The sequence below is a fragment of the Pseudopipra pipra genome, unplaced genomic scaffold (genome assembly GCF_036250125.1).
Source record: "Pseudopipra pipra isolate bDixPip1 unplaced genomic scaffold, bDixPip1.hap1 HAP1_SCAFFOLD_255, whole genome shotgun sequence".
Taxonomy (NCBI): Eukaryota; Metazoa; Chordata; class Aves; order Passeriformes; family Pipridae; genus Pseudopipra; species Pseudopipra pipra.
Genome location: NW_026990734.1, coordinates 2,367 through 19,449, shown reverse-complemented (window position 1 = coordinate 19,449; position 17,083 = coordinate 2,367). Strand labels below are relative to the sequence as shown.

At 55.3% G+C, this 17,083-nt stretch overlaps 1 protein-coding gene and 1 long non-coding RNA gene across 2 annotated transcripts; one reads left to right on the top strand and one right to left on the bottom strand.

The window, feature by feature from the left end:
* The first annotated feature begins 359 nt into the window (after positions 1 to 359).
* Positions 360 to 8,639, top strand: LOC135408236 (uncharacterized). The gene is made up of 3 exons (XR_010427401.1): positions 360 to 1,424; positions 1,967 to 2,530; positions 8,446 to 8,639. It is a non-coding gene; the product is annotated as an uncharacterized LOC135408236 (long non-coding RNA).
* Positions 8,640 to 13,600: 4,961 nt separating this feature from the next.
* Positions 13,601 to 16,694, bottom strand: LOC135408235 (basic proline-rich protein-like). Its single transcript, XM_064643505.1, has 5 exons — positions 16,584 to 16,694; positions 15,866 to 16,537; positions 15,310 to 15,727; positions 14,347 to 14,471; positions 13,601 to 14,215 (listed from the first exon to the last, which is right to left on the bottom strand). Exons 1-5 carry the CDS (start codon positions 16,692 to 16,694, stop codon positions 13,742 to 13,744), a joined length of 1,800 nt encoding a protein of 599 aa, XP_064499575.1. The 3' UTR covers positions 13,601 to 13,741.
* Positions 16,695 to 17,083: the final 389 nt, after the last annotated feature.

Below are 17,083 nucleotides of genomic sequence, written 5' to 3'. Positions count from 1 at the left end.
GGCCCTGCAGGAGGGACTCTGTGCCTGCTCTCCCGTGGCTCCAAGGGATCTCTGGCCCTTCACGCCGGCACCGAGATTTTCTCGGGAAGGGCCTCAGATCCCCGGACCAGTCTGGGACACAGGCAAGATCCCCCTGCCTTTAGAAATGAGGCCTTCTTGTGGCTTCCTCCCCGTACCCATTGGTGGGTTCCAAAGAAGGCCTCTTGAAATGCCTTTTGGGCTGTCCCTGGCAAGCTTGAGACCAAATTGGCCCTGGAGGGACAGTGCTGTTGGTGCCCCCCGGGTTGGGGCACCCCGAGGACTCCAGCGCGCACCGAAAGGATTATTCGGGGAGATCCTCGGGGTGCCCGGCCATGGGGAGCTCAAAGCAAGGTCCCTCCCATGGATTCAGGCATTGCTGAGAGTATCCCAGGGGTCCCTGTCCCTGCTAGACATGGAGCTCTCTAATGGACTGTAATTGGGTTCTAAAAGTGGTGCTCCAAGTGCCAAAGAAGTGTGGGATTGGGATTAAGAAATGAGCAGTGATGGTCCAATTGGCTGTTTTCTCTTGAATGTAATGGTAAGAGCTGCAGGAGTGCCAGGTGTGTGTTCCAGTCCCCAGCATTTGGTTTGCACATGTCCTGGTCAGACACAGGTCCAACTTCCTCAGTCCTTAACCCAACAGAGAGGGAATGAAGGACTGGCAGTGTTAAGGTGACTGGTGTGACAGGGGTTAAACTGGGAAAACATTGGGGAATTCCTGAGTTTGTCTCTTTGCCCAACTCACCCAAACCTGTGCTAGGAAGAGACTTCCTGAAAAACTTGAGGCAGAAATGAAATGGAAAACTGGGGATAATGAAACTGTAATTGCTGAAACTAAATGTGTCCAAGCAGCAGCTCTTGTTGTGCAGGGAATAACTCCTGTCAGCAGCAAGGTCCTGACTGAAGTGGCAGCTGCAGTTGTTCCTGTGGTGTGGGCCAGTGGAATTGCAGGAGAGTGGAAGAGGGCAGAACCTGTAGGTATTACCCCTAATGTGGGATCTCTCCTGGTAAGGCAAAGCCAGTATCCTTTAAAATCAGAATGCCAGCTTGGATTGGTTGCAGTAACAGCTGAATTTGCTCATCCTGGTTTGCTTGTAGGATGTGAATGCAAGAACCTGCCAAGAAACCAATGTCCAAGATGATTGATTAGTGCAGGACCTGAGAGAACCACCTTGAATGACAACCTCGAGCAGTTTCCAGTATTGGACTGAAAAGATGGCCTTTGCTGCATCTCCTTGAGCAAGGAAAGCCAAGAAACCTTTGCTTTGGAAGGAGAAAATCTGGAAAGCAGGAAGGAAGAAAAGCAGCCCCCTGACTCCTCCCTGAGCCCCAGACAGCCCATGAACTGCCTTCTGGGAATGGTAGGACAGGCTGGACTCTGGATTGCTCCCTCTGGATGTGTGGTAAGACTGTTCTGCCAACTTTTCCAACAGCCTGTAAGCATTTGCTGCCTTGGCTAGATGGTGCAAGGGCAGCCTTTAAGCAGCTGAAGCATTCCCTGAGGAGAGCTCTGGGTCTGCCAGATGTCTCAGAACTGTTGGAATCATCTTTGGTGGGGAGGGCAAACAAAGGCCAAGGTGTGCAGTGACCCCCCTGAGAAGGGACTTGGAGTTAATGGCATCCCTGCAAGTGAACTTTGTGGGCTGTTCCCCCTGTAGGGCAGGTGACAGTCCCAGCTACAGTGATGGGAAAAATGGTTAAAAGAGAGCCCCAAAAGCTGGAAATCATCCTGGAGACTGTTGGCCAACAGAGTTTTCTGAGTTCCCCCTGAAAGAAGGACAGTGATAGCTTTTGAGTTCTGGTAGATCCTTTGAATAGATAGCCTTGAGTGTGTCCTTGTTGCACCAGTAGGCCTTGTCAAACTCCCTATATTCCAGGAGATAGACATATTGAAGTTTAAAATGGTCTTCCTAATCCTTTGTTGTCTTGAGGCTCTCCCCTGCAGGAACTCCAGGAACTCCTGGTGCCGCCTGGGCCGATGGATTGGACGCCCCAGCCCCTCCGTTCCTGCCCAGCCCCTGGGTCCGTGTCCAGTGGTGGCACTGCCAGCCCTGCAGGTGAAGTGGGAAGGGCCTTTCCAGGTCTTGTGGGTCACATTGATAGCAGCTGAAGTTGCAGAAAAAGGACCTGGGGTCTGTTGTTCTTTAGTTCAGAAAGCTCCTTTTGGTTGGTGAGCAGGACAAAGTGGATCCTTCAGAGTTCCCATCCGTGTTTGTGTCTCAGCCTGCGTTAGGATTCAGGGCTGTGGCTGTTGTTGTCACTGAGGAGTCAAACTCTGCTTTTAATCATGAGACACTGGCCTAATGGCTGACTGTCAAGAATAAATGGGGGAATGCTCTCTGAGTGTTGAGATGTAACAAGAGCTGATCCTTTTTGCAGTGGGATGTAGCCTGGGAACTGCACAGAGCTGAGCCAAGGGATTGAAGGGGACCAACCAAAGGAGGTGAAGAAAGAAGGAAGAAGGGAAGTGAGGCAGCAGCCAAGCAGTAGCAAGTTGCTGTGTAAGCAGGTGAGTTGTGTTGAGGTTCCTAAGGCAGGCACTGAGGACTTTGAGGGCTCCAGACAGAGCAGACCTGGGAAGGCCCTCGGTGAAACCCCTTGGAAACATTCTGAGGGTAGGTGTGTATGGTAATGAGTGTTGGAAAATGTCCTGAATATGGAATAGGAATGCTAGGAAGGAAAATGAACCCTCCTGTAATGCTGACCCCTCCCATCATCTGCAGTGGAGATAGCTCTCGGTTCTCTTTGGGAGCTGATTGCCAGGACCCCCATCAGGCTGGGATCATGGCAGGGTGTTGTAAGCAAGGAATGCCTGGCTTCTAAAACTCACCAGCTGTATCCTAGAGGCTTCTTTGAAGAGCTGTTTTCAGGCAGCAGAATTGGCCCCCCAGGAGGGACTCTGTGCCTGCTCTCCCGTGGCTCCAAGGGATCTCTGGCCCTTCATGCCGGCACCGAGATTTTCTCGGGAAGGGCCTCAGATCCCCGGACCAGTCTGGGACACAGGCAAGATCCCCCTGCCTTTAGAAATGAGGCCTTCTTGTGGCTTCCTCCCCGTACCCATTGGTGGGTTCCAAAGAAGGACTCCTGAAATGCCTTTTGGGTTGTCCATTGAAGCCTTGAGACCAAATTGGCCCCCTGGAGGGACAGTGCTGTTGGTGCCCCCCGGGTTGGGGCACCCCGAGGACTCCAGCGCGCACCGAAAGGATTATTCGGGGAGATCCTCGGGGTGCCCGGCCCTGGGGAGCTCAAAGCAAGGTCCCTCCCATGGATTCAGGCATTCCTGAGAGTAGCCTGGACTGTGCAGAGAGGGAGCAGTTTGTCCTGTGGAGTTGGGATGGGTTAGTTCAGGATGCCTTGGGAGGCAGGGCTGGAGAGGCCCCTCTGTTGGCTGTAGTGGTGGAAGGTTGTAGCAGCAGGGATGGAGCCTTCGACCTCCTGCTCCCCCCGTGAGCCCCGACGGGACCGTGCCCTTAGCAATGGAGGGCCCCCCATTGCTGAGCCAGCGGTTCCGGGGGCCAGGAGGGATGGGATCAGGATGCCGAGCTCCGCCCAGGGCCAGGGCTGCCAATGTTCAACCATGGAGAGAACTGAAAGCAGAGTGAGATGGAGGCCAAGCTGCAGCACAAGGATGGGTGAGAAAAGACCCTGGTCCTCAGGTGGAGCTTTGAATTCCCTGGAAAAATGGATCCTGCCAGATGGTTCAGGCCCTCGTGGGTGTTGGAGCAGAGGCCCCTGTAATTTATGGTCACCCTAAATAGTTGCAAGGAGAGCAAGTTCTGACTGCAGGATGAGGTGGGAAACAAAGTGCAGTGGTCCAGAGAAAAGCTGAGCTTAAAATTGGTCCTGTGCCAGAGCAGCCTCGTGCAGTGCTTGTTGCTGTCCCTGAGTGTCCCATTGCAGTGGATATTTCCAAGGGTGCCTTGTGCTGGGGAACACTGGGGGCAGTTCCCTTTCCCTGGGCAGGGCAGGCAGGGCACGTTTCCCCCCTCGAGGGTGGCTCCACAGTCTCACCCTCTGCCCTGGGAGCGTGGCAGAACACCTGGACCCACTGTCCTTGTCAGAGAGGGCACAAGGGATGGTTGGATGGGTGAGGGAATGGTTCAGGGAGTACAAGCACCATTAGAGTGAGTAGGGCAGCACATGGAAAGGAAGGGGGGAGTTAATCCTGACAAAATTCAAGCACTGCCCAACCTGTGATATTTTTAGGAACTCAGAGGTGTTGTGGTCCCCAGGAACTGTTGCCCAGGACTAGGCAGGAGACTTCAGGCTTGGTCACCCCCAGAGCAAGGTGGAAGCCCAGCAGTTTATTGGTTGGTTTGGCTTTTGGTGACAACAAGGTCCTCCTTTGGGACCAATCCTTGGCCTGGGCCATAAAGTCCCAGGGCAGAAGTGTGAGCTTGATTGGGAAATGAGCAGCAGGGAGGGTTGGAAACAGCTCAGGGAGCAATTCAACAGGCTCCAGACCTGTGGCCAATATGAGTAGAGAGGGGGAACTGAAGGTTCCTGCCAGTGCTAATGATGCCAATTGGAGCCTCTGGCAGAAGTAGGGTAATGTAAGGGGGGTACTTTTGAATTAGATGATCCATGGAGTATAGAGGCGTGAGAAAGAAATCATATTAGGATGTGAAACCAGCTAGAGTGTGGTACAATGTAACTTGATGGCACAAGCTAATTGTAAGGTCCGTTGTGCTTTTCAGCAAGTCAGCCTGATATCCCCTGTTATGAGAGCTGAGTTCTTCCTTGGTTCTGCTACATCTTGCAAGGTAGGTACATCTACCCTTGAAACACCATGGGAGAGGTCATACCTAGGGGTGAGAAAGATGATGGTGAGAGGAAGATGATGTGGTCAGGGGTTGCTGGCCCCTTGCCCTACAAGTAGGGCAGGCCCAGACTGTTGCCACCAGGCAATGATCAGGCGGGGTTTGGCTGCCAGTCAGGCCTCCCCTTACACTGCGTCCTGGCCCTACGTGGTGTAATGTGGAGCTGATCAAATGGGCTGTCAGGACTGCTGAGCTGAGCGATCCTCATCCTGCCACCGAGCCTGTGTTGCTCCGCGGGGACGCCCGCTAAGGGATGGGCACCGACCAGCTGCTGCAGATCCTGACAGCCCTGCCTGGCTGTGGGGGTAGGCACAGGTTAGTGATAGGAAGCAACTGAGAAAGAAGACTTTAAACATCCTATAGTGTTCCTTTAATACCCTTTATTTAGTATTCATATTTTCCCTTTACTTTCCCCTTGTACTGACCAAATATTGTGTTAATGGTTATCCATAATATTGTGTTAAGATCCTTTTTGGTATCCCTTTAACTCCCTTTTTACTAGTTAATATTATACTGTATTGAATGCTGTTCTCAGTATTTGTTTTAATGCCACACGATAAGGCAGTTCATTTGTATCCTTTTTTAACTTTTGATTCTCTTTGCTAAGTTTATTATTATTATTATTCCCACTGTAGTAAAGATATTCTGTGTGTTTGAATGCTTGTGGCACTTGTCTTTATTCTGGGCCTGTATCCTAATGAACTGTTCCAGGTAGGAAGGAAGTGCCCTTAGGATTTGGGAATAGGAAGTTACTGGCAGCCAGCCCAAGATAGACCCTGTTGGAGAAGCAGCTCTGAGTATGTTCTTGGGCTTTAGTGGCAACTTAACAAATGATAAGAGGGCCTGAAATCCCCATAAGGCCTTGGGTATAAAGCTCCTCCAGGATGCCCAGGCCAGGCCCTGCTCAGGAAGGCAGCCCCATGGAATGGAGATGGTGGATCCAAGCCAGAGCCAGAGCAGGGGTCGGGGCAGGAGCGAGGCCTCAGGAGGGAGTTGCCCCTGGCCCTGTGGTTGAAGCAACAAGTGTAGATCCCCTGGACAGTGAGCACAAATCACTGGGGAAATGGGGAAAAGCCCCAGAGCAAGTGCTGGGAGCAGAGAGGGAGCATGCATGGCTCACTGCTGGGTCAGCCACATCTGTCAGTGGGAAGCACTTTTGGAAAGCAGGAGCTTATAACCCATGCCAGAGGGAGTTTGAAGTCACGATAGGGGGAGGCAAAAGTAGTCCATGTGCTGAGTGAGACACTGTACCTGTGGGAATGAAACAGGAAGAACTAGGGCAGTGTCAGGTTTGTAGGGATTTGGGGTCAGTTGGCAGTGGTTTGACTACTTGGCTCCCAAGTGACACCATCACAGAATTAGTGATTAAATGCAGACAAGGAAAATGGGAATATATTCCTGTGAATAAATGTTAGTGGAGGGAATGATATTGCCATGTTGTAGCTTGATATCTTACAGAAACTGTGGATCCTGACCATCCTCACAGCCCTTGTGGTCCCTCTGGGCGATGCTGTTCCCTGGAAAGTTCCCTGGAAAAGGTGCCTGGGTCGGGTGACTTGGTTTGATTTGGATGGAGATGGAAAAGCAGCTCCAAACCAGGACCCCAGGACAAGGTGACCTGGGAAGCAAATGGCCCTTGGCCAGGGGTCAGTCTCCCTTTGTGCCCGGGGGGACTCTCTGGCAGGGCCGGGGTCTGTCGGGCTCATTGTGCGGGCGGCTGTTGGTGCCCTCAGTGGGATTGGATGGATGTGATTCCAGGGGCTGGGAGCACTGTTGCCATGCAGTGCTGTGGTTTCCCTTACGGTGCTGGCTCCGGGGGTCTCCCTGGCATCGTTGTCCCCCTGTGTGAGCGGTGCCAGTCACAGCCCCAGTGTCACAGCAGCAGGGCCGTCCCCTGGGCTCTGCCTGCTGGGCTGTTCTGGGAAGTGCTGCCAAAAGAGCAAAGGGATCAGCTGGGGCAGGGGATGGCACAGTTTGGCATCATCCTCCCGAGGCGAATATTGGTCCAACTGTTGGGTACCTGCTGCCTGTGTCCTGCAGCCCAACATCATCAGGATAACAGAATTCCTTTCCCCACTCTGATTCCAGCTGTTCCTGTTATTCCATGAGTGGTGAGGAGTTGTTTCCTAGAGTGCCCTGCCTGTCAGCAAAACACCAGGCCCAAAGGATCCTGGCAAGTGCAGCACTGGAAGAGTCAGGAATACTCAAAAATGCACCAGTTCTCAGGAAGTACAACTTTGTAAAACATTTATGAAGCTGAAATTCCACAGCACTGAGCTGTTGGGTCCCAAATAATATTGGAGGGAGAGGCAGAAATTGCCACTGCTGCTGGGGCTGAACTGTCTGCAGTGACTGGGCAGGACTTTGCCCTGATGCCTGAGTGCATCTTTGGGATGGATCCCAACTGTCAGCCCCTGGCTCCATAACTTGAGTAGATGATGCTCCTTCAAGCCCAGCTGCTGTGTTGGTGGTCCTGGGGGCACCTCTTGCCCTGGCCTGCTGTGAATGTGTTTGTGTTGCAGCTCAATAAAGTCCCTTTCAGTGGTGATTGTGTCATTTTTGTGTCAGTTCCTCTCCCCTCTTGCCCTGCCCCAGTGGCTGCATCACTGGCTTGTGCTTAAATGAACTCTTCCCCTGCAGTAGTTCCCTGCTGCTCTCAGAGAGGGTGGAGCTGAGGCCCCTGAGCAAAGGGAGAAAGGATCCATCCAAGGCAGGCCCGTGCTCACCCCCTGCCTTCCTCCAGCCTCCCTCCTTACAGTTCCCATCCCTGCTGCACACAGCCTGTTCCCGAACAACCTCTGTTCCTGTTCTCTCTCTGTGTTTTTGAGGGGCATTCCTGGGCTGCTGCCCCCCATTCTTTATAAATGAAGTGCCAGGAGCCCCAAGTGCAGAGAGGTCTGCAGGGAAGAAGTGCCAAGCGCTGCCTGTGCCTGCCTGTGTTCCTGCAGTTCTCCTTCCTGTTCTCCCTGGGCTGGAGAGACCTGCCTGCCCTGGGTTTATTGGAGCAGAGGGATGGGATTACATTTGTCCAGAAGGTTTGTTCACAGACATGTTTTCTGACAGGCAGTGCCATTTTCCTTTTGCCTTTCCCAGGTTTTTCCAAGTGCTGTCCAGCACAGGGATCCATGTGCTGGGACAGTGATTGGCAGCAGGAAGGGGAGCCTTGGCCTCACCTGCCCAGCTCAGGTGGGTGGCACAGAATGGGGGTGGGCTGGCAAGGCATGAACACATTTCTGAGTTCTGGAGTGCCTTGAATCCTTTCCCTGTCAGGTTTCTCTCCCTCATTTCCTGGGGTCCATCGTCCCAGGTGTCTCTTCCTTTGCCCAAAGTCCAATGGCAGAGGATTGACTGACTCCCAAGGGGGGTTTGGAATGAAAAGGGTTCTGTTCAAGTGGGGCAAGGAATGCAGTAAGAAAGATGAGCCTCCTTTTAGTGCCTGAAATAGAGAGGAATAAAAATGCTGGAAAAGGTCCCATTTTATTTGTTGTCCCCCCTGGATTTTTCATGGCTAAAACTCTCTAGTGAGCAATTGAAGAGAAGGGTGAAGGGCAGGAGCCTTTGACTTGCCCAGTGCCCTTAATTACCTTGTTCTCCTCTCTTCCAGGCCAGGCCAAAGCCCTGATCCAGCCCAGCTCTGCCAAGTGCCCTGGGCTGGGAGCAGCCAAAGGCAAGAGGCTGCAGCCCCGCCGGCCGGGCTGGGGGCTCCTGGTGCTGCCCGTGGGGTGGGGTAAGTCAGAGGGACACGTTTCTCTCCTCCTGCTGTTGGCATTTGCTCCCTGGGCAGTGGATGTGTAAGGAAGGACGCAGTAGCAGGGGAGGGCAGTGTTTCCAAACTGTCTGAATGTTGCCCCCAGGTTTGGGATGGAGCAGCGATGGGGGTGGTTGGGTTTGACCTGGGCCGGTCAGGATCAGCCATAAAGGACCCACCAGACCCCTGAACCCTCACTGGACATGTCCAGCCCCTCAAGTCATTAATTTTCAACAAAGGACAAAGTATTGGTACTTGCTTCTGATCTGTGGAGAATTTCCTTCGGAATGATCAATGCAAAGTATCTCTTTGGGTCTTTTGTTTGTTTGTTTGTTTGTAATTTCCTCTCTGGCTTCAATGAGTTTGGTGTGTTCCTATTAAGGAAGCAGCCTGTTTTTATCTTGAAATTTGGGGTGGTTTGGTTTGTTTAGGTTTTTTTCCCCCCACTGACTTGGGCCTTCCGTGCATAGTCCGTGTTGTCCCGCAGGACTGCTTTGGTTCTGGGTCAGAGAGAGAGAAGAGAAGTGGCTTTTCCTCATCTGGAATGTTTCCAAGCAGAAGTGGGACATTGTCCTGCCCCTCCCCAAAGCACTGCAGGCACCTGGGAGTAGCTCAGGGCTGGCCCAGTTCTCTGAGACAGAACCATGGGGGAGAGGTTTAAGTATTAATCACATCTCTGGTGTCCCCTGGTTGCAGAGATTGGGTCCTACAGTCCCAGAGTGTTAAGGAAAACAAGGAACTTCTGTTCTTCCTGGCAAACCTTCTGCTATTGCTTGTGCAGTGTTTGGGTTCTGTTGTCTGAGTTCCTGTCCAGGATCTTTCTAAGAGAACCTGTTAGAAATGTAGAGGTAGGATTAGAATTTGGGTCTGTTGCCTCCCCAACTGCCTCCAAGTCCTGATGGACTGGAGTGATGAGTGCTCTGAGCCCAGGGTATTTCTTGATATTGTGTGGCTTTCCCTCAGCTGTGGGTGAGGAATTGTGCAAGCAAGGCCTGTGTGCCCGTGGGTGTCTCCCGTGTGTGTCCATGTGGCAGGGCTGGGACAAGGACTCGTGCAGGGACCCAGCTGGCACTGGAGCTGCTGCCATTCTGAGCCACTGCCAAGGGCTGGGGAGAGACCCTCTGGGAGGCTGTTGCCAGGATTCCATTGGGAGCTGGATCTCCCTCCAGCTGCAGCAGCCAGGGGAGGGTTCTTCCTTGTGCAGCCCAGTGGCTTCTGCTCAGGCTGGCCCAGAGTGGGGCTGGGGCAGGTTCTCCAGGGAACTGGAGCCAGCCCTGAACGGGGCTCTGGAGAGCAGGAGCTGCAGGGACTGAGGTTTGCAAAGCTGGGCTGAAGTTTGTCAAAGCAGCAGAACATTCTCATTCTGGTGGGTTTGTGGAATCCGTGTTGTTGCCCCGGAGAGCTGGGTCAGACTGGGTTTGTGGTCCGAGAGCTGCCCCCCTGAATTTGGCAGGCTGTATGTGCTGGCAATGAAGTGCTATCCCAGAGGCTGATGGTTTCTGTCTCCAGGGATGCCCAGGATGCTGCCAATGCCCAGGGATCTGTTCTGGGTCCAGGCTGTCCGTGCTGGAGGGCCCTGGTGGCTGCAGTCCCTGAGCCCGCAGAGACAGAGAGAGCCCCGGCCTGAGTGACCTTTGGCACCTTGTCCTGAATTTGGGGTGAGCCTGGGAGCGTGTGGAGGGTGAGAATGAGGGCTGTGCTTCCAATGCATCATCCCTGGGAAGATCCTGTTGTTCCAGAGCGCTGGGGACAGTTTGGGCTTGGCAGCTTCAGAGCTGGATTGGAGCAGTCCCTGAAAAGAATCAGGAGAGTGGAGGTTTGTCCCAGTGGTGCTTTCACACCCCACTGGACAGGCTGGGCTTTGTGTTTGAGGTTGTCCTGTATTTGCTCTGCAGATAATGGACCCTTCCCAATTCAGCCCAGCAGATCCCAAGGGCTCTGACAGGAATATTTGTTCTTTCCTTCCCTTTGGGATAACTTCATCTCCAAATTGCCATGAGCAATTCCTTAATTTCTGCTGAAGAAAACCAAGTGTCAGAGGCAGTTTGCCAAGGAGGCCAGAAGTGTCTTTGGAGCAGAGAGTGCTGCCAGCTGCGTGTGCCTGTCCCCAGCCTGGCACTGCCCACAGGGACACACTGGGCACAGACCATGAGAGGGAACAAAACCACTGCCTGCCAGAGGGTTTGTCCTGGGCCAGTCAGGCCTGGGGCAGGAATTGGACTGGGCAACTCCATCAGCTGCTCTTCCCTCCCCCACAAAGCCCCATCCCCTGGGCATTAATGACGTACCCTGTGCCCAGCGCTCCCTGTTCACCCAACTGAAACCAGAGCAAGGCTTGCTTTGCTTTGAACAACTTAATGTAACTTTAAACCAAAATAAATCACTTTTTTCTTCTTTTTTTTCTTTTAGATGCTGGAATTGCCTCTCTGGCTGTGTGCTGAGCTCTGGCTGCAGGGGACTGTCAGGCCTTGGTGGCTGTGAGTTCCTGTTCTTCTCCCTGGGAAACTGGAAAGAGTTATTCATTGGATTGCAAAAATGTAATTTCGAGGAGACCCAGCAACTGTTTGTGTAGGAAAAGGTGAGGTGCTGCAAAGGGGAGGGAGGTGGCATTTTGGAGGGGTCCCACTGAGGGGGGAGTGGAGAGCCTGGGGCTGGAGTGTGAGTTATTAAACAGGGAAGAAGGGAAGGATGCTTGGGAGGGAAACACTCAGGGAATGTGTAGGGATGGAATGGAAAGTTGGGGTGTCAGGAAGAGAAAATGGGTGATGTAGAGGAAGGGAAATGTTGGGGGTAAGACTTGATCTCATCTGTAGAGGACAGAAGGACCATTTAGAGATAAAGTGAGGCAGTGAGTGGTGGGCAGGTCGGGAAAATTTGTGTTTGTAAAATTTCAGGTCACGTGTAGCAGAGAGGATGTACCTCCTGATGGACACTGAGGCAGTCAGGGGTGGGCAGGATGGGGGGAAACCTTTGGGGTTAAAATTTGAGGGAACGTCCAGGGCAGAGAGTGAATATTTTGAAGGATAAATGAGGTACTCAGTGGTGGACAGCTGGGGAGTGTTTTAGGGTAAACTTGGGGTAGCCCACAGGGTAGAGAATGAACATGTATTTGTACCGAGGAGCTGATTACATGTGGGTAGGTAAGGAGAATTTTGGGAGTAAAATCTGGGCAATCTGTAGCAGAGAGAATGAATATCTTGGTGTGAAGTGAGGCAGTCAGTGTTGGGCAGGTAGGGAAAAATTCTGTTTGTAAAATTTGAGGTCACGTGGAGCAGAGAGAATGTACATCCTGAGGTAAACTGGGGTAATCAGTTGTGGACATATGGGGAAAATTGGGGGGGAAATATCTGAGGTAATCTGCACGGTAGAGAATGAATATTGAGAGATGAACATGAGGTACTCAGTGGTGGACTTGTAGGGAAAATTGTTCCAAAATATTCCTTCTCTCTGCTGCACATTGCCACAGATTTGACCCCCACAAAGTGAGGCAGTCAGTAGGGGGACAGGCAGAGGAATTTCTGAGGGTGAAACTTGAGCAAAGCTGCAGGGCAGAGAATGAATATTTGGAGGTCCAAAAGAGGCAATCAGGAGTGTGCAGTAGGGAAGACTCTGGGGAGAGAATGACTCTTGTGTTCAAAAAGAGGTAATCAGGAGTGGGCTGGAAGGGGAAAGTTTGGGGGTTAAAAAGGAGGTTCATTCTCTGCAGGGCAGGGAATGAACACACTGAGGTAACCTGAGGTGATGAGTGGTGAGAGACACAGACAATTGTGGGTGTTAAAGTTCAGGTAATCTGCTGGGAAGAGAAGGAACCTGTTGAGGTAAAGATGAGGCACTGGGTGGCAGACAGGTGGGGAGAGGTTTGAGATAAGCCTGAGGTGTGTGTGGGGTGCAGAATGACCCTCTGTAGGTACAAAGGAGCTGGTCAGACGTGGACAGGTAAGGCAGATGTTGGGAGTAAAATGTGGGGCAGTCTGTCCCAGAGAGAATGAATCTTTTGGGGTAAGGTGAGGCAGTCAGCAGTGGGCAGGGAGGGAAATCTTTGTCTGTCAAACCTGAGGTAATGTGCAGCAGAGAGAATGCAGCTCCTGGGGTAAACTGGGGTAATCAGTAGTGGACAGGTAAGGAGGTTTTGGGGGAAACTTTGAGGTCATCTGTGTGGCAGAGGATGAATGTTTGGAGGTAAAAATGAGGTAATAAGTAGTTTGCAGGCAGGGAAAACTGTGAGGGTAAGTGTGGATGTCCCCTAGGACATCACGGGGGGAGCGGGGGGTCCTTTCCTGGGCCGCCTCCAGCCCCCCTCGATACCCGGGGCTGCGCTGCCCCCCGAGGCTGTTTGGGGCAGAGAGTGCTGCCAGCTGCGTGTGCCTGTCCCCAGCCTGGCACTGCCCACAGGGACACACGGGGCACTGACCATGAGACGGAACAAACCCACTGCCTGCCAGAGGGTTTGTCCTGGGCCAGTCAGGCCTGGGGCAGGAATTGGACTGGGCAACTCCATCAGCTGCTCTTCCCTCCCCCACAAAGCCCCATCCCCTGGGCATTAATGACGTGCCCTGTGCCCAGCGCTCCCTGTTCACCCAACTGAAACCAGAGCAAGGCTTGCTTTGCTTGGAACAACTTAAAGGAACTTGAAAACAAAATAAATCACTTTTTTCTTCTTTTTTTTCTTTTAGATGCTGGAATTGCCTCTCTGGCTGTGTGCTGAGCTCTGGCTGCAGGGAACTGTCAGGCCTTGGTGGCTGTGAGTTCCTGTTCTTCTCCCTGGGAAACTGGAAAGAGTTATTCATTAGATTGCAGAAATGTTTTCTGAAACCTGTCCCCTTCTTTGTGCCTTTTGCTGACAGATCTTCTCTTTCTGCCTTTCAATTTACAGCCTCCTTGCAGCTCCCAGCCAGGAAAACCTGGGATAACTGAGGAGGGACCGAGATGAAGGTTTTGTCTGCAAACTTGGGGTAGTTTCTAGGGGATACAGCAACTGTTTTTGTAGGAAAGTGTGTTTAACCATATTGGCCCAAGTTGTGTTTGCACCAGCTGGGGCCAGAGGTGCCAGGCAATCCAAAGCAAACCCTGCTCAGCCTCTAAATCCCAGGGGAAGTTCTCCAAGCTGCTCATTGACGGACTAAAGATCCATTGAAATGGAACCAAGACACTACTAAGTTTCCTGAGAATCCCAGGATTGCTGTCCTAGAATTTTTAACAGTTTTTTTAATCTTTTTATGACAAAAATTACTTTCTTCCTTTGACTGAGTCCCTCAGTAGGATTTGGGATTTCTGTGGATTCTGAATCCCTCCCAGTGGCCCTGACACTGGTCAGAGCTGGCAGGACAAACAGAGTCAGAGCTCCTGGCAGGCACAGGGGCTTTCCCCCAGAGTGGATCCAACTGCTGCCCCCCAGCCTGGCCAGGCGGGATCTGCTTTGGCTCCCGGCTTCTGCCAGAGACAGAATGTGTTCCCTTGATTGGAATGAGGATCCCGTAGCTTCATCTCCTGGATGTTCCCTGGGCAGCTGATCCACTCTGCCCCACGTCCTGCTCTCAGTTCCTGCCCAGCCAGAGCCATCTGTGCCAAGGGCACGAGCACTCCCAGCCTGGATAGGGAATGGGGGACTGGCTTGTGCACAATTCACCTAGAAAGTCAAACGAGGGGACTGTTGGGCAGCGGCTTTGGCCGACACGGCAGCACAAAGATTGTTCTCTGCAGGGGGCCCAGGTTTGGGTGCCGGTCTCAGCTTTGCAGGTTTGGATGAATTCTACCTACAGCCCGCAATTCCATGCCGAATTCCTGCTGGAACAGCCTCCCAGTGCCTCCTGGAGCCCGGATCTTCCCCCGCAGAGCTGCCACTTTAACGCCAGGTTTGCCAGGAAGCAGCCACGGTTCCAGGTCTGCTCAGCGGGATCGGGACAAGGACAGGTTCATTTTCCACAGACTTTGCTGTTTATAACCCTCCTCCCCCAGCCCCGCCGGTGTCGCTGGGGGGACTTGAGCGAGTTCCTTGGAATTCGGCCGATTCTCCGCCCCGGGCCGGGCTCCAGGGGATGTGTTCGCCCAGGAGAAGGCGGGGGCCGGACGCGCTCCCGGCCCGGGGCGAGGCAGCCCCTGAGCACGGGCGAGGACGTCTCTCCGGGCCGGGAAGCCGCTGTCCCTTCCGAGCCTCGGGAGCGACCCCGGGGAATTCTTTTCCCCGAGGAAAGGGATGCACAGCCCTGCTTTCAGAGCACCTCCGGCTGGAAGGGCAGGGATTTGGGGCGGGCGGGACACACGTGGGGGGCGCGGGGGAGCTCTGGGAGGTGGGCCCTGGGAATGGCTGCCCGCGCTGCTCTGCAGCCCCGCCGTGCCGACACTGCCGAGTGCCAGCTGGATTCTTTGGGTCCTTTGGGGCTGGCGCTGGGGCGTGTCCAGGGTGAGGCATCTCAGGGGGCCCGTCCAGAGCAGCGCCCGGCTGAGGAGCCGCGGGCAGCCCTTTCCCCGTGCCCACCCCACGGGGGCTGTAGGGCACAGCTCATCCATCCCCTGGCAATAGGAAGCCCAAGCAGGGCTGGGTCGCTGTCTGTCGCTCCGGCCTCCTCCCGGCCCGCGTTCCCTGCCCAGCTGGGACTGCCCAGGGAGCCCCGAGAACGTTCCTGGCGGGAAGCGGGAGCCGCCGAGGGCTCCGTCCAACTCCGGGCCCGAAAAGCGGCCCCGACCTGAGCCCCCCCGGCATTTTGGGTTCCGAAGGCTCACCTGGAGGAGACGCTCCCCCGCAGGCGGGACCAGGCGGCGACACTCGACCAAACGCCTTTGCCTCGGAGCGAGGGATCCCTCCGGACTCGTTTGGCTCCTTTATCCCTGGAAATGAGCTCGGATGCCGCACGAGCACCTTTGCAGCCGTCGGGTGAAGCCCGGACGGGGCCGGAAAACCTCCCTGAGCAGGGCAGTGATGAATTGGTGCCCGTCCCCAGCCGGGCACAGCCCAGCCGGCCGCGCTCCCTCCGGCCCGTGGCTGCGAAGGGCTCCTGCAGAGATTGAATAAAAGCTCATTTCCTGACTGTATTTGCCCGCGGTCTTGCCCCTCTTTTGACTCGCGCAGCACCATCCGGTTGGAGCATTTCTTGGTTTCCTCCCCTGTAGCCGTTTCCCTCCCAGGCAGGGCCTTCCCCGTCTGCAAATCAAGAGGAAATGTTTCAACGGGATTTTGAAAACCAGAGGGTTTGCCCCGGGAGGGTGCGAGTTGCCGAGAAAGCGGGGGAGAGGAAGGAGAGCCTCAGGTCTCACCTGGCTGGTGTCAGATGAGCCGCACCTTATGGATGGCAGGGCAAAGAACTGCTGTCGGTAATTGCCGAAGTTCCGCAGGCAGAGCTGGGAGCAGCCTGTGCCCGACCCGCGGCACGGTCAGTGCCAGCTCCTGGGGCCGCCTGAGGACAGACACAGGGACACGGGGACAAACGAGCAGCTCTGCTCGGGGTCCCGGAGCACGGGAGGAACGGGGAAAGGGCTGCCGCCGTTCTTCCCTCCCCGGCAGGCCCCCAGCTCCCCGCGGCCGGAGCGGGCCCGTGGCCGGAGCCCCGGCGGGCCCCAGATCCCTCGTTCCCGGGGGGCCCTGGGGGTGGGAACCTCCTGGGGCCGCGTTTAAGGGGGAGACGGGCGATGTTCGCCCCGGGAGCGGGTGCGGTGGCCTCGGGGGTGCCCGAGCGGGGAAGCTCCGATCCCGCGGGGGGTACGGGCGGCACCCCTCCTCGGGGGGGTCCCGGGGCCGGCCCGGCGTGTCCCCGCGCCCCGGCCGGTCCCAGCCCCGGCTCCGCGTCGACACGACGAACGCGCCGCCGTTCTCCCCCGACCGGGCCCCGGCCGAGCCCCGGCCCGAGCGGCCCCGCCGCGCTCGGCCCCAGCGCCCGGCCCGGAGCGGCTCTTCTCGCCCGCGTTGCCGGGGCACAGGCGGCGAGGCCGGGCTGGGATGAGCCCGGCACCGATCCTGGTCCCCGTCCGGATGCCGAGCCCCATCCCAGCCCCAAACCAACCTCGCTCCTCCGGTCGCGGTCCCGGTCCTGGCCCCGATCCTTGTCCCGGTCCTCCTGCCGAGCTCCATCGCCACCCTCGGTCTTCCGACGCGCCGATCGCTCCCGCGGCATCCCGGTACGAGGTTCCTCCACAGACTCGGGACGAGCGCGGCTCTGCCGGCTTTAAACGGCGCGGCCGGGGCGGGGCCGGGGCGGGGCCGGGGCGGAGCGGGGCCCGCACAGGTGTGCGAGGCGGGGCCCGTCCAGGTGCGCGGGGCGGGGACGGGCAGGGGGCGGGTCGGGGCGGGGGTATTTAAGCGCCGGAACTCGCCCCCGCGGCCATTTGCTCGGGCAGTGCGCGGGGAGGCAGCAGCGCCGCGGGAGCCTCTCGCTGCCGCGGCCCTTTTTCTTTGCTTTTGTTTTTGTCTTTCTTTTGCTTTTCCCCCTTTTTTTCGTCCCCTCCCTTCCTCCCCACCCTCCACCCGCTCCCCGCACGCCGCCTCTCCCCGGCCGCTGTCGCT

Coding starts and splice junctions, on each gene's coding strand:
- LOC135408235 (XM_064643505.1), bottom strand. CDS start 16,694: ATGCCGCGGGAGCGATCGGCGCGTCGGAAGACCGAGGGTGGCGATGGA. Junction 16,538..16,583: donor ACCGCGACCGGAGGAGCGAG/GTTGGTTTGGGG, acceptor GACGGGGACCAG/GATCGGTGCCGGGCTCATCC. Junction 15,728..15,865: donor TTTGCCCTGCCATCCATAAG/GTGCGGCTCATC, acceptor CTTGATTTGCAG/ACGGGGAAGGCCCTGCCTGG.